Genomic DNA, 16,468 nt, shown 5'->3' with positions numbered 1-16,468 from the left:
TCCAGGATTGATTGGGGGGTGGAGGGTGGAGTGGAAATTAAGACTTCTGAGGAATTTAAGCAAACAGAATTAATTTCTAGTGAGCAAAAAGAGAAGACATGGACTTACAAGTGTCCATTTGAGAAGCTGGCTGATGACAACTCTGTTCTCTTCCATACAGGCTCTTCATCACTTACCGACCTTGAATCCCCCACCCTGTCACTTCTCCATTTCTCTCCCATTTCAGAGCCTTTTTGTTCTGGAAATGAACGCTGCAAAATACAAGTCGCTGTTAGTCAGATAACCTTGCATCAGAAATAACAGAATTCCATGAAGTACATTAGTGGGACATGGCCAAATTTGCCCATTAATGTGTAGTAGTTACATGAAGAGTAATACTGTCTAGGCTGCTGAAAGGAGTGCACATTATGTGGTTAGGCCAGGACCAGGAGGACAGGGAACTTTTTCTGTACTCTGTGATTACTTCCACGTAGAAATAGAAATGTCAATAGGACCAAAGTTACTGAGCAGATATAGAACAGCTTGGCATGCTAATGTTCTTTTTAGTGTGATCTTTACTGTTGTGCCTCAGCCTCTGAGTACATTTCCATTGCAATTCCATTTTTGGTTATTCCTTTCATTGTAATTTTAAATCAGACCCTTATTACTCTTTGATTCCATCCTCATATTTATTTTTTAATTTCTGTATAACTGTGCTGCTTCTCATAAGTGAAAACTAGTAGATCAATATTGCTAGGAAGAACTTTTTCACCATCTCTTTATAGCCTAGAGCTTAGCCATTGAAGAGTTGACCCTACCACCTATGGGGGAAACTGTAATATCACTGCCTTGTTGGCTTGAAAGCTTTTGAGCCTGGGATGTATGCTCTCTTTAAAAATGTAGAATACTACAGAGGGGTCTGTAAAATACAGGTAATAAGGTTATAACTAGTGTCTTAGAATATCTGTACAGAAAACAACACATACATTTTCCAGTGCATGTGCAGACTGAAAAGTGGCAGCAACTCATGCTAATATTGATCCCGAAGCTTCCATTACCAAATCTTGCTATATTGCAAAAAATTGACAATGATTAGGATAATGCAACTTTCAAATGGATTTCTTCAGGAGGTGGAAACTAATATATTCAGACATATTGTAAGTGGTTAAAAATAATGATTTTCTTTTTTTTTTATTTGGAAAATTTTCAGCTAATTTTTGTGTAGGTGTGTTTTTTAATCAAATGAAGAGAAAAAAAGACCATAGGAATATATGCACATTTTCTCCATTCTTTAAAGTAATAAAGATTTAAAACAGACTATTTTGTGATGTCATTTTTTTTATAATGGCAAAATCTTATGTTTGCTACAAACATGAAGTGTCTCATTATTTAGGTAATAAACATGGGGGGGGGGGTTGCATTTTTTTTAGGTATTTAGAAGCAGTACAAGAACTATTTAGGTAAATCAAAAAGTTAAAACAATTACAGTACACTTCATAAATCACAAGCAAACAAGATATTTTAGGGAAAGAGTGTGATGGGTGAGGTTACCAGATATACAACATGTCATTTAGTTACCTTAAGCCCATATTTTTCCCATAATGTCGTAGACGAACTCATTAGTTACAATGAAAAACAGTAAAGAGGAGGCATCTGGCTTCCAACTGCCTGTTTCTGACAGGGTTAAGATCACTAGATCTAGTAATGTTTCTGCTTTGTCTACTGACATAGCCTAGTGCTGTGGAAACTGATGAGGTTTGCTGAAAATTTACAAGCTTACTGTCAGAATGTTATAACATAGACAGATGTAATCAGTTATATTTTTGCTTCTGTTCATGTTTAAAACTATCATTTTGCTAAGTTGAGTATTTAGAATTTTTATGAAAGCGTACATTACAGGTTTAAGATTTTTACAGAATAACAATGTGAAGCGTTGTTCAGTACTGATTCTTTATTCCTGAAGTGTGTAGGCTACAGAAGTGCTTTGACACAGAACAAATGAGGAATAAAACTTGTGGATATGCACTGTTGCAACTAAAATTGGTTGTTTTCTGTGACCCATTCTCAGGAGCTTAAAATTTACCTATAATAGTACCAATAATAATGCTGATGCAGAAGGTTTTTATAATATCTTTTCAGACATATTTTTTCTGAATTTCACAAAAACCAACTCACTAGTATTCTTATTTGAAAGACAATTAATAATCAGTTTTATCTGTTCTGAATTTATTTTGTTTTGATTTACAAAAAATAAATTTGACAAATTTTTGTTCATTTGGCTTGGTTTATGTTTTGAAAAATAAGAGTTAATGCTTTGGATATCAGCAGTTTTTAGAAGATTACCATTTGTGGTGATACATCAGACTAAGCTTAATTGACTTAGTGCAGTATATTAATATATACTGCAGTTATTAATATACATTAATATTCACTGCAGTTCTTAATACACACTGGAGACACAATAAGAAAAGTGCAAATACAAGTCTGGTTTCTGCGGAAATGAAGTATCGTTGCACTTATCTTCATGTAGACTAACTTCTCTTGTTATTTGTATTCTTAAATCATTTTAATTAGTTGTTATGGATTGTATGGAATGTCATATCTAAATTCTATATCCACAAATTTAATTTTCCTTCCACTTTTGACTTCAAATGGTGCAATTCTCTTGGGTCTTTTGTAATCCCTTGTTCCCAAATGAGAATAAGAAACCTGCTGAGTAATTAAGGTAACTCCTATTTATACCATATGGAAATTAGTTCTGTTTTTTGAACTTGCTACTCTGACTGGAAGGATATTCTAGAACCTTAATTCCATACTGATGGCTGTCACTTCCAAAACAAAATTTATTCATAGTGGATTTGCATTCAGTTTATCTCATGCCAACTCTTCCATTTAACTTAAATCCTTTTTCCAGATTTTGTATCCTAAAAATATATGTATAATAGCTGTTGTATACCCTCTCAGTAGTAATTTGGCCAGACTATATCAGCCAAACTCCTTTTTTTTTCTGCAAGAATGCATCACTTTTTTATGTGAGAATGTGTCTCTATGGTGGCATTTCATCTTCCTCAAATACAGCTATGTATACAGTATTCCACAATGAAACTACCAAAGCCTTTTCTAATGCCTTTAATACTGAACTGTTTCAGGACTTTTTTTTTTTTTTTTGGTTCTTTTCTATTTTTTTATAAAAGTTTGGAATCATGTTTGCCTTTTCCATCACATCATTGTATTGGTCACTGGTTACCCAGGGGTTGATGTGTCCAGGTCCTTCTTTTTGGTCATTTCCAGTTGCTGAATTCCAGTTGTTACAGGAACCTTTGTGTTAGTCACTGAATGCATAGCTTTGAACTATTTAATTTACTTTGCCCTTCTACCTTAATTCGTTCTGTTCATGAGTTTTACCTTACAACTTTGTCATCAGTAAGTTGCACTAGAGTGTACCTACTTTTCTTCCTGAAATTGTGATTAAAGTTTTAAACAAGATAGCTTCCATGGTAGTTTCCCTCTGATACTTTTTCTTTGAAACTACTTGATGGCTCCTTCCCAGTTTCTTTTTTCACCTTCTATTAATTTTCAGTTTCTCCACACTAAAGTAAAATCATTTGTGACACCCAAGGTTTGCTGAATTTGACTATTTGGGCCATATTTTCTATGACCAATAATTATTAAGAAAGCTCTTAGCTTAGTCTTTCAGCAAAGCCATTTTGTAATCTGTCTCATTCCACACCATTACTATTCTTTACTCCAAAATAAATTCTGAAATCTTGCTTCCTGTTGAAGTCTTGTAGTTGTCCAGATCTTTCTTTTTCCCTTTCTTAAAAGGAAAAACTACATTTGATATTCTCCAGTCATATGTCGCTGTCTCCACTTACATCTGGGAAAAATACTTTCTATTAGACCAGTAATTTCATAGATTGCTTCTTTCCAAATTGGCTTGGAGTCAGTCAATTCCCATGATTTCAATACATTTAAATAATTCTGGTTTAGTTAGAACATTTGAATTTTGTCATGGTTTAGCCTTGGCAGGCAGATAACTGCCACCCAGCTGTTTGCTCACTCTCCCCAGGTGGGATAAGGGAGAGAATTGGAAAGGTAAAAAGTTGAGATAGGGACAGTTTACTAAGTAAAGCAAAAACCATGCACGCAAGCAAAGCAAAACAAGGAATTCATTTACTACTTCCCATCAGCAGGCAGACCGCATCCAGGAAAGCAGGGTTCATCACGCATAATGGTTTCTTGGGAAGACAAATGCCATCACTCTGAAAATATTGCCCTTCTTCCTTCTTTACACCAACTTTTATTTCTGAGCATGACATCGTATGGTGTGGAATATCCTTTTTGGTCAGTATGGGTCAGCTGTCATGCCTGTGTCCCCTCCCAGCTCTTCATGCTCCCCCAGCCTCCCCACTGGCAGGTCAGCACAAGGAGCAGAACAGTCCTTGGCTCCGTGTGAGCACTGCTCTGCAACAAAAAACATCAGTGTGTTATCTCCACTATTTTCATCAAAAATCCAAAACACAGCATCATGTGAGCCTCTACAAAGCAAATTAACTCTGTAGCTGCAAAATCACAACAAATTTCCAGAACCACACTTGCATTAGTTTTACTGCCTTTAGCTTTGTGTTCAACATTGTTGACCTTAATGAAAATTGACGTTGTGTACCCTACCTTCACCATGTAATCTACTGTCTTCTTCATTCGTATCATAGTGGACCCTCATATTACTTTATTTAGCACAGATTTCAATAAGTACCTTCATTTCACTTTCAGTAGTTCTCACTTGCTGTCCACTACTGGACTTATAATACAGCTTTCTTTGATGGCTATTCCTTTTTTCCTTCCTTGCATGTTGTTTTTTAGGCTCAAACTATATGTTTATTTTATTTCCTTTTCAGCTGTGCTTTAAATAACTGTAATAGCAATAACTGAAAGAATATTTGCTTTAGTGTTTTTATAATATGAGTCTTTTTCTCAAGGAGCAAGGATCACAGTATTTAGTTCCCTAAAGATGCAATTTTTACATTGTTTATTAGCAAGTAAGAATTAAATTACCACTCGTCTCTTCAAGCTATTCAAATCTTAATTTGAATAATCATAAAGTAGTCACAACTTCTAGTCACAATTCCTGCAACTATCACTGAACTTTTGTTGGCTGTGAATTTCTGTTCTGGTCTCTCTGCATTTTATATTGCTGCCTCGCCAAGCAGGTAGGGTGTTCAGCACAGAGATGCAAATCCTTAAAATCCCTGTTTAAACAGGGGAGCAATCTGCTTGACCGCTTGTCCAGTCCTGCTCTTTCCTTCATTTCGCTGTTGTCTTTGGATGGATAAACTTAAGAAAGACAAACAAGCAGAAAATTCATTAGGCTTATTCTGTGGATCAGATGTCCTTCTGTGCCAAATATAGGCAGTACTAAGTAGATACGGATTTTTTTACTTCCTGAAACAGCAGATGCTAAGTGCATCGTATGCAGCTCATAAATCTGGTTTCTACTTCCTGCTTCACAAAACAGGGCTCATGTCCATTTGGTAAGAAGTCTTTCAAGCAATTAAGAGAAAGAGAAGGAGGAAATGGTTTCAACATTTATGGCTGTTAAAAAAAGAAAACACTATTCAGTATAATGGGCCATTCAGCTTTGTGTTTTTAAAAACCTATTCTATCTATATGTTTGTCAACACTTGCAGATATGATTAGCTTTACACTAGCATATTTCAAATAAATAATCTTATATGGATTTTTTTTTTCTGTGCATGTGCATACACACACTTATGCCTCTGTGGTAAATGCATAGATATTTTACAGCTGTTTATATTACAAAATTAGTAATAAAGTATGTACGTGTTATTCAAGTCAAATTGTTGAAGGATATTTTGTTTGAAATAGCTAGATGGGCAAAGCTTTATCTACGTTCTAAAATGTTTTCCAAAATATCAAGACTTAGTTCTATATCAGAACCGTAAAAAAACCAACCAAACAAAAAAAAAACCACCTGTCTATTTCATACACAGGCCGGCTAAATTTTATAGTAATGCAAACGACCAAATGAAACTAAGGTAGTACGAAAATAAATTAAAAAATCACTTTGAGTGCAAGCTTTTTCTCATTAAAAATAGCCACAATCTATTGCTCTAAAAGATGTAACCAAAAAGATGAATATGCAGGTTATTCACAACTTTAGCTAACTTTCCACTAAACATATCAAATTATTCTTATCAGAATTCTTATCAACAGAAAGTGTTGTCTGTTCACTGCAATAATTAATAGACGGACACTTCCTCGGTTACAATATGTTGTAGAGCCCGTTTCAATCTGGAAATGTTCCAAACTCAACAGATTTCACTTTCCCATCTCTATAAAGCTCTGTTTATTTTGTTCTGAATGTTTGCCAGAAAGAAGTACAGAATTTTACCTTTTGTGAAGGAGGGGTTATTTAAAGAATAAATAACACCTTTTTTATTTGTATATAAATAAATTTGTATTCAATATAATCACCATGTGTGTAAAATGTGTATAATGTACATTTTAAACAAAAGGATTAAGAAAACAAAAGGTGTAGCACTTTTCTTTTGAATGCAAGCTTAATATTTGCTGACAGCAATAAAAATCCTAAAGTTTACAGTAATCCTAAAGCATAAATGGGGTTACCTTTTTTTTTTTCCAATAGCCTTACAGATGATGTTGATATGCAGTCTATATAGGTTATGATTTTTAATGTTGTTGCTGGCAGTATTATTCTATTTGATTACTGTGTGAGTAGTGGGCTGTAATTTCTAAATGTCACTGAGCTTGCATAATGCAGCTTTGGGCTCCCTCTTACAAGCCTTTATATATGCCAAACAGCTGTTTAAACCAAAATGTTTTGTATGTAGAATGCATTTTTGCTGTAAACTGCTAAGATTTGTGGGCTTTCTAAAACTTATGTTTCTGTCTTACAAAATCTACTGATTATATTTGTGGGAAAAAAAATCAAAGTAAATTATAAATATTGTTCCAAATTTCTATTTCACTACAGAGACTCCAACTGTGTTTCCAGAAAATATCAAAGATAAAGAAACACCAACACCAGTTGAAGATATTCAGCTGGAAAGCTCTATTCCTCATACGGATTCAGGAATTGGAGAAGAACAGATGCCCAGTATTTTGAATGGGACAGACCTGGAGACCAGCACAGGCCCTGATGCTATGAGCGAGCTGTTGTCTACTTTGTCTTCAGAAGTGAAGAAATCTCAGGAGAGCTTAACTGAAAGCCCAAGTGAAATCTTGAAACCCTCATCATCAATATCCAGTATCAGCCAAAGTAAAGGCATCAATGTCAAGGAAATACTGAAAAGTCTCGTGGCAGCCCCTGTTGAAATAGCAGAATGTGGTCCAGATCCAATCCCTTATCCTGATCCTGCTCTGAAGAGAGAAGCTCAGGCTATTCTCCCCATGCAGTTTCACTCATTTGACAGGTATATGGCTGGATTCATTGTTTTATATTGATTTAATTCAGAAGTTTGAAGATAGTTTTTTTTTTTTGTGTTGTTATTCTTCTATTGTGATATATTAGGCTGTCCTAAAAAAAACAGCTTCATTTTTTTTTCTGTTTTACTGAAGCAGACCACATATATAAAAGTGATTCACCTTGGTTTTCTCCATCAGTAGTGAATAAAACTCTGTGACGTACTTCGGAAACAAGCCTATTTTAAATAAATACATTAACAGTCAATTTTTTTTCCTTTAAAACAACCTTTTAGTGAGGAAGAGGAGTAATATCTGCTGATACAGAACAGATTGGCTGTGTAGAAATTCAGCTGAATATTCTTTCAAAGACTTAAATCTTAATTGGATCCATCACTGCACTTGTTTCCTAGTACTGAAATGCTTCAAATATGGCAAGCGGTTTGTATGGTTATAGTGGAAAACAGTTTTCTTTTAGGTTTTTAAAAAGCAAATATGTTCAAATTTTAGTGTTTAAAAATAAACTGTTGAAGATTTACACAAGGAAACCTTTGTTTCTCTTGTTGGGCTGTAGTTTCCAAGCTTCTAATGAATATAATTTTCATTAAATGTCCAGCCTATCTTAGTTACACTAAACATAGAAATTGTGATAAAATGTGCAACTGTCAACATCCTTTGGGGAGAAGGGAAACCTGTTTTATTGCAGGCTCAAACTGCAATGTGTAAAGAGCTAACACTCATGTGTGTTGATGTGATTAAATTTTCCAGTATGACAAGATCCCTGTAGTTTCTTCATAAAACTGTTAAAAAAATAATAATAATAAAAAAAAGTAAATGTGAGGAATCAAGTTTTAACTCAAAGATATGCTAAATCATGTTTCAAATCTTTAAGCAGTTGTAAAAAATTAGTTCATAATTTAGTTGCATCTACAAGAACTAAAATTCTGAAGGAAAATAAAAAATAAAAAAACAGGTATGTTACGATTTTTAAGAAAAAAATCTGAATTTACAGAAAACCTGCAAAAATGTCAGAAATGTCTTAAAGTCGTAAGAAAAAACAATATGCAGTCAATGTTTCCAACATAATGTAAACAGTAAAGTGCAAGAAAATACATGAAAAGTTTAGCATAAAAGTGAAGCACTTTTTCATCATGAATTGCATAGAAAAGCTGATGGCTTTTGTCTGTATGCATAGCTTAGTACTGAGGCTGCTTTTCTGAAATAATTCAATAAACAATCAGCATCTGTTGTAACAGAGAAGATTGGAATGAGATAAGCAAAATTAAATGTGCCTTAGTAGCAAAGAATTTCTAACATTATTTTCTAACATTATTTTATATATACTTACATATATAAATATATATAAATATAAATGTATATAAATGTATATATATATATTTATACTTTTATATATACTTTTTATATTTTTATAATAATATTATTTTGGGTCTTAGAACCATATTAGAGAAGGCTTATTTAGCAAGTGCTTCATTAAGAGAATATTTTTTGTTCATCTGTCTGCATGGGTTTGATTTTAGACTGATTTCAGTGTGAAATGAAAAATACTTTTTCCTATCTGATTAGGAGTTTTTCCTTCATCCTGTGTGAGGAGCCCTCATATTTCAGAATTTGAGAAATGCATTCTCATACATAGAGTACAGAAATTTATGCTGACTGTAGCATTAATATCATATAACTGTAGCCACCAAAAGGTTACTTTACTGGAACCTATTCAGTTAAATTTCTACCTTGGTCATTTTAGAAAAATACTTCATTCAGAAGGTTATTAGTAATTCATAAAATGCTAAACACTTCAATTAACATGGGGGCATATCACCTCATCAGTTGTCCCTGTCACCTTTAGAGGGAACTTAACATTAAAATGATTGGAGAGATGAGTCTTATTCTGTATTTCTGAAGTATATCTTTATTAAAAAAGCATTAAAAAACATTACAAGGCTGCAGTAGGTTGACCACAACTTCTATTTTGTGTGAGCACCCACCTTAGATTCTTCTTGAAACAAGGTGACTGCTCATACATTTTGAATACTGTTATTGGTAGCTGTTAATATCAAATTATGGAATCATTTGAGAGCTGCTGCACACCTAGAGTTTACAAATTTTTATAGGCATTCCATACTTGGATAGTGGTTGGGTTTTAAGGAATAGTTGGGGTTTAAGCAAAAGAACACCCATTGGATCAACTTTGTTAGGATATTTTTTTTCTCTTTAATAGGTCATTCTGCTATCAGATTTTGTTTTGTGAGGTAGAGCACGCTTATTATTATAACCAACAACTGTGAAGGGAAAATTGGCAAGTTCAGGCAGGTCCCACCAGATCAGGAAGTGTTATATTCTTATTGTCAATTAAATGGATATTATTGAACAGTTGGCATTGTCATAAGTATGTTAGTGTTCTTAGCCCAAATGACCTCAAATGGCTGGTTGCACCTCATGGCTGTATCACTGAATACTACCATTGTTCAGGCACTCTTATCTGTGCACTCCGCTCATGTTTTCAAAGTATTTTTTTGACCATTGTGGTAATCTTTGGAGTTAAAAGGTGGATGCCTTTATTGCTTTTCTATTTCAAATTGCAAAGGAGAAGCAGATTGAGATACCGTGAAACTTTTTTTTGGAGGGGGGAGGAGGAACAGCTTGCGTAGTATATTGAAATTTATTACTTAGAATTAATTAAAATATGAATTGAGAAAGAATCATGGATTTTAGCCTGTGATGATTTATTAACGTTTTCTGTTGCCTATAGTATCCTAATTATCATTGGAAAAATGAAAAAAAGTTACAGCTTGGTTGTTTGTCAATGCTTACTTACGCAAATATACTTGTGTTTACTGATATAAACTAAAAATCAAATAATATATATTGCATATTTTTTAGAAGCCAACACTATGCCAGTGAACCATATTTTTGTAGGTTCTTACATTGCTGTAGTTTATGCAGCTTTTGGTACTTCACTAAGCAATGTGGCTGTTGGTCATGTTTATTCTGTCTAGGGAAAATCATAAACAACGGAGTGTATTGTTTTTGCCAGCTTTTATTTGTTTCAGTTCTTTTTTTGTTAACTTTTATAAAATATACACAGTGATTCTGTGTTTATAAGCAAATCAGGATTAGAGAAATGTATTTTTCATTTCAATCAGAAGGTAATCTTAGTCCTTGTGAGGCTATAGTGATTTTTATTTTTAATTTTAATTTTCTATTTGGTTGGCTGAGTGTCTTATAAAAAAAGTTATGGTAATAAATAATTACTAGAAAAATAAGAATATCTTTGTTGTTTTAAAGGCATTTCATTAGCTATAATCTCTCATTGTATATGCAGGTAAATGGCATATGAAGCAAACTCCAATAAATAGAATTGAAGTCAGGAATTCTGTTTATCATTAAATATCATGTGTTTTGCTCTGCACATTCTTTTAATTGTACATTGCTAATATGTTCATAAAAGTCATTGCCTAATATGCTGCAGTGCATTCTTAGAATTCATGCAGTTATAAATGAAATATAAAAGCAGAAAATGTGTCCAACGTATTTTATCAAACTGGACTTCTGTGCAGTTAATGTATGCAGCGGTTCAAGCACAATCGAATGTAAATGATGAGGTGATATTGATGAAAGGAGGGGATTGAGGTCTCGGGGGGCGCTGATGACGGATTGAACAGAAGCGGCCTTGCACCGCACGTAACTCAAGTCTGTCGTCTTCACTGCTCAAAGCCATAATGGGAGGTGGCAGTCTGAAATGAGTTGCCACGGCAAAGAGTATTATTTTTGAAATGCTTTCACACAAATCACTAGGCTCTGCATACAACTTAGTTTCATGCTTTAATGTCATCAGGAGGCACAAATTGGTGTGTCTAATTGTTTGCCACCTGCCAGCAAAATGAGCTGCCAGCCAGCCAGACGGGTTTGATTGTCTGTCAGCTATTCAATAGATTGAGAGTGACATCAAAAATTTCACTTCAAACTCTGAAGCTTTGAGCAGCTTTTCAGAGACCTCTTCCCCACAAGTGCTTCTGGACAACTGCATTTTTCAATTAGTTTTCAATATATTGCTGCCTTCTGCCTCATCTGTCTTAAGGTAGCTGTAATTACATTATGAGCTATATAAACAGATTTCTGGGACACAGGAGTCTGGATTCTCAAAGTTATGACATATCTTCTAACGTCAGACTGAATTCCTTGAAAATGGCATCCAGGATGACATTTTTAGAAGCAAACACAAAAGGGTTATTTCACCTAGGTTTGCAACTAATGGAGTGTAACTCACCAATAATTTCTTTTTGCATTCTCATCTTCTGTCTGACAAAAATCAGTATCTGTTATTGATTTTAGGGTTTGAGGCTTTCCTTGGTTTTTAGTCAATTTACATTCGTCCCACTAGACAACCTAGACAGTTAACATTTGTGAATTTATTTGTCCCTACCGAGTACTACACTCTAAGGTTTGCATTTGTTCCATTCTACTATTTTTCTAGTAGAGAGATTTTAGAGTGAAGCTATTTTTGAAACTGAGAGTGCTCTTGGTTTTGTATATGGTTGTTTAATTTTTTTTTCAAAATGAGATTTTTATATATTTATATATTTTTTTCTACATGTATCAAAATTATTTCAATAGGAGGCATTTTTTCATAAGCAGAAAATCTTGAGTTCCTGGAAGTTAGATCAATTATTTTTACTAAGTTAAATATGTTACTCACTTTTAATGCATTATCATTTCATAAATTGGAACATTATGGGTTATCATAGTTCAATAAAGTCTTTACAAACATAATTTGAAATATTTTGAAGCACATACGTTTGAAGAATTTTAGGCTTTGTTTTGTTGTTGGTTGTTTGCTTGGTTTTTGTTTTCCCATGGAAGGTCCTTGGGGGCCAATCTTAAAGGTATTTATATGCTAGAGAAGATGGACATTTTGTGGAATCTGGTCAGGGATGGTATGTGTCCTGTCAGTTAGTATGGAGAAAAGAGGTGTTTTTAAAATACATTTAGATGCATAGCTATGTTTTGTATACATAGACTATATTTGAAAGTAATTCTCATTATCTACCTGTGTTTTAGTAGAATGAATATATATATATGTATATATAAAACATACATATATATATATGTATATATAAAACTGATGAACAGGAAGGGAAAAGGACAAGAACTGTGAGAAAAGGTGCTCTGAAGGCTCAGATGGAGAAGTTCGGTAATGATCTGTTGTATTATTGCACATCTTTGGGAGATCACTGCTGTACACTGGTCTACCTCAGTCATTTAAATAAAATATCTAAATTCATACACTACACTCCTGTTATAGTCATTACATTCTCCAAAAAATTTAAAACAGATTTGCAGAAAACTAGATTTGGTTTTCTTGAAAATTTAATACAATAAAAATGAGCTATGACTAAATATGTTTTAGTCTTCTCCCAGTTTTTAAAAAAAAAAAAAAAGATTACTTTTTAAAGCTCGTAAAGAAAAATAATTGGATAAATCAAAATGCCTTTCTTATGAATCGAGTGGGGACAGTTAGAGGTGCTGCCTTAGACATTGCATTCCACACTACTTTGGATATCACAGAAGTTTTTTTTAAACAATGAAAAACTAATCATCAATGTGAAGATTCAGGGCTTCAACTGGGGTTCTAGTCCACTCTCAGTAGTTTTCATGATTTTTATGCAGTGGATATTGGAGTAAAAGGAAAGACTTGAGAGCTCCTCTCTCTAGAATATATTTCCTAATGTAGTAGATAAAATATACTCCAAAGAATGAGAGGTGTGGTTTTAGATCCCGTTAGACAGAGGAGGGAGATGAAGTTGCATTGCCTGTATTCCTGGATGGTGTCTTAGTCACTGATTTTCTAAACAAAACAGAGGAAAATGTGGAAGAGCATCTCTCCCTCAGCTCTTCATTTAGAACAAATTTATACTAAATTTATTAATAGGTTCAAGTCAACCAAATCTTTTCTTTTCTTTTCTTTTCTTTTCTTTTCTTTTCTTTTCTTTTCTTTTCTTTTCTTTTCTTTTCTTTTCTTTTCTTTTCTTTTCTTTTCTTATCAAGCTGTTTTCATGTTCCTCTTGTTTGTTATTTAGCAATCTGTACACAGGTAGCTCTCTCAAAACTCTTATAACCTATGTAATGTTCATCTTTTCATACTCAGTGCATTGAACTTGTTATATTTTATAAATTAAATGTATGTATGTTTTATGGGGAGAAACTAGCATCTTTTTACTCTTTAGTATGATTCATTGGACATACAGCTGAAAATTATACTGGATTTCTGTCTTAATTTTTTTTTAACAAAATAAGCCTCTGTAAAAACAGTATTAAAGCCTTATTGACTTTTACAGAACTGCTGCTTTTTAGCTTTTGATTTGGGGGGATTTTTATTTTTTTTTTACATCACAGATAGGTTAGTTTCCTTCCCCATTTCCAGTCTACATCTCATACTATTCATTCCTTTATGATTTTTTCTTTATTCAGTGATGTTTCTTTTACTTAATACATGACATTTTAGCTTATATTCTATTCAGATTCTTCAAACTCACTAAATTTCTGCTATTTCCAATTTCTCTATTCAGTCATGACCATTTGTCTTTCTTGATAGTAAGCTTTTTATCTCTTGCAGTATTTTCTTGTTTCTTGACAATTTTTAGATCATTTTAGATGCTTCAGCTAATTCATCATGAATGCCAGGGAGATTCTAGTGACTGTGAATTGCACTGGAAGTAAACCCTGAAACTCACTCTCCCACTTGATCTGAGCATGAAGATCAAAGACCTTCATGTCCTTGTCCTAAAAGCACACCTAAGACAATTCACTTCCTTTATTTAGAAACAATAATCATAATCATAATTATTTAGTAGATTAGGAGCACATTATATACTTTAAAATTTTGATATTTTGATGAATATATGCTATCAAATGACTTAAAGAACCAATAAGTGGACATTCAGTGCTAACACTTCATTTGCATGAGCCTCAAAGATTATATATTTCTGTGAGACTTCCAGAGTTACGTCTTTACTCCTTGATTTCAGCTGAATCTTATCTTAATGCAGTAAGCCTAATAGAAGGTTGTCTTAAATAGGATTCAAAAAGTGCTATTAATACATGCTAACAAACACTTTTAAAAGATTTTAACCATGATCTGGGACTGAAATCAGGAAGAATAGTGAGTAATAAATATGCATGTTTCATAATGGATCAAACGTATATAGGCATAGAGAATACACAAAACTTTCAGAGAAGAAATGCTAAACTTTCTTTTCAAGACTGAGTTAATCTAACAGCAGGAACAAGGTAAGATGCAATATAGCAGACAAATTGTCCCCCATTTTCTACTGCGATTTCCTCTGAAACATCTGGCAGAAGTTGCTGTTTGACACAGAATACTCTTGTGAAAAAATTTTACTGAGGTATGTGCTTCTTGAAAATTCACAGAATCATAGAATAGTTTGGGTTGCAAGAGACCTTAAACACCACCTAGTTCCAACATGCTGCCATGAGCAGGGATACCTCCCACCAGACCACGTTGCTCAGAGCCCCATCCAACCTGGTCTTGAACACTTCCAGGGATGGGCCATCCACATCTTCTCTGGGCAGCCTGTTCCAGTGCCTCATCAACCTCACAGTAAAAAATTTCTTCCTAATGTCTAATCTAAATTTACCCTTTTTTAGTTTAAAACCATCACTACACTCCCTTTAAGGATTCCTTTCCACCTTTCTTGTAGGCCCCCTGTAGGTTTCTCCAGAGCCTTCTCTTCTCCTGGCTGAATTCAACTTTCTCAACCTGACAATCCCAATTCTCAGCCTGAGAGAAATTCTTCTGCTTTCTACTGTTGGGGAAGGAAAACAGGGGCAAGAATATTAATTCAGCCTTATTTAGTTTCAAGTATTCCAGAAGAGTGTACAGAGATTTTAATTTAGTTGCCAGTGCTCAGATAGGTAGTACTAGACATCCAGTACTGGAGGCTTATCTCTAACCTCTTGATTGAACAGAATGATTAAGCTTGAGGGCCTTTGGATTTTAAGAAGGAGAAGAGGTTCAAAACATGGATTAGACTGAGAGAGAAAATATACCACTGTACAAACTGACTTGTCTGTCACCAGCACTGAGTAGCTGAAATTTTGAGGAAAGTTAACTTGAGAATGTATTTTTTTTTATTTCAATTTTCTCTTTTTGCATTTCAACATATTAATGGTGTTATTTTCTATCTAAATATTTAATGTGAATTGCTAAACTGCAGATGAATTCTGTGGCCCTTTGCTGAGGTTATTTAATGAACCAGCAATGCATGAGTGGTATGCAGGTAGAACCAACACTCACGTTAAACACGATGTGAATTACGATTACTTCAGGCTTAGGTTTAGAATTTAAAAAGGACACTCAGAGCAGCAGAATAATGATTAGTAGTCACATTTATGTTTAAAATTGTAAAATACCTGATGAACTGAATCAGTTTCTGCAGTCAATTACTACTAAGCCTTTGTTGACTAAATCACTGAGGAACATTTGGGACCATGATGATGTGATTCAGGAAAATGTGCACCAGTTTGGAATCCTGAAATATGTTGTATAATATGTTGTATAAAACATGGCCTAAAAAAGAAATGACAGAATTATATATGACCTTTTCTTCTAGTCTGTAGATTTTTGTTCCTTCATGACAAGAATATCTGAATGCTTGGCAGAGATACATATCAGGCATCTATCACATTAAATTCTTTCTTTCATTCATATTATCTTTAGGTAGATAACTATGCATCTTTCATAAATCTGTTTTGGTTTGGCTTGGCTGTTGTTTTCACTGTTCGTGCTATTGGAGTGGTTTGGCTAAAAGATGGTGTGTGTTTTTTTTAACTTGAAAGCTGTCAGTCTTTCACTTTTCTTGTTCTGCTACTGATTTGATTGTTTTGCACATTTCTGTCCAGTCTATTGTGTTGTTCATAGAGTTTCTTAGTCTTCTTCATCTGAATGTCATTCTCTATATTCACTCATTGTATATTGTTTTATCAGGAGAATGAGACATTTTGACAAGAT

General features: G+C 33.8%; 1 protein-coding gene across 1 annotated transcript in view; it reads left to right on the top strand.

The window, feature by feature from the left end:
• The window catches only part of NBEA (neurobeachin), a 516,634-nt gene that overhangs the window by 197,191 nt on the left and 302,975 nt on the right, over positions 1 to 16,468 (top strand). The window contains exon 30 of the mRNA XM_050714797.1: positions 6,995 to 7,433. Within this exon, the coding sequence (XP_050570754.1) occupies positions 6,995 to 7,433 (439 nt within the window). The remainder of the gene's footprint in view (positions 1 to 6,994; positions 7,434 to 16,468) is intronic.

The sequence above is a fragment of the Cygnus atratus genome, chromosome 1 (assembly GCF_013377495.2).
Source record: "Cygnus atratus isolate AKBS03 ecotype Queensland, Australia chromosome 1, CAtr_DNAZoo_HiC_assembly, whole genome shotgun sequence".
Lineage (NCBI taxonomy): Eukaryota > Metazoa > Chordata > Aves > Anseriformes > Anatidae > Cygnus > Cygnus atratus.
This window is presented reverse-complemented; position numbering and strand designations above follow the sequence as displayed.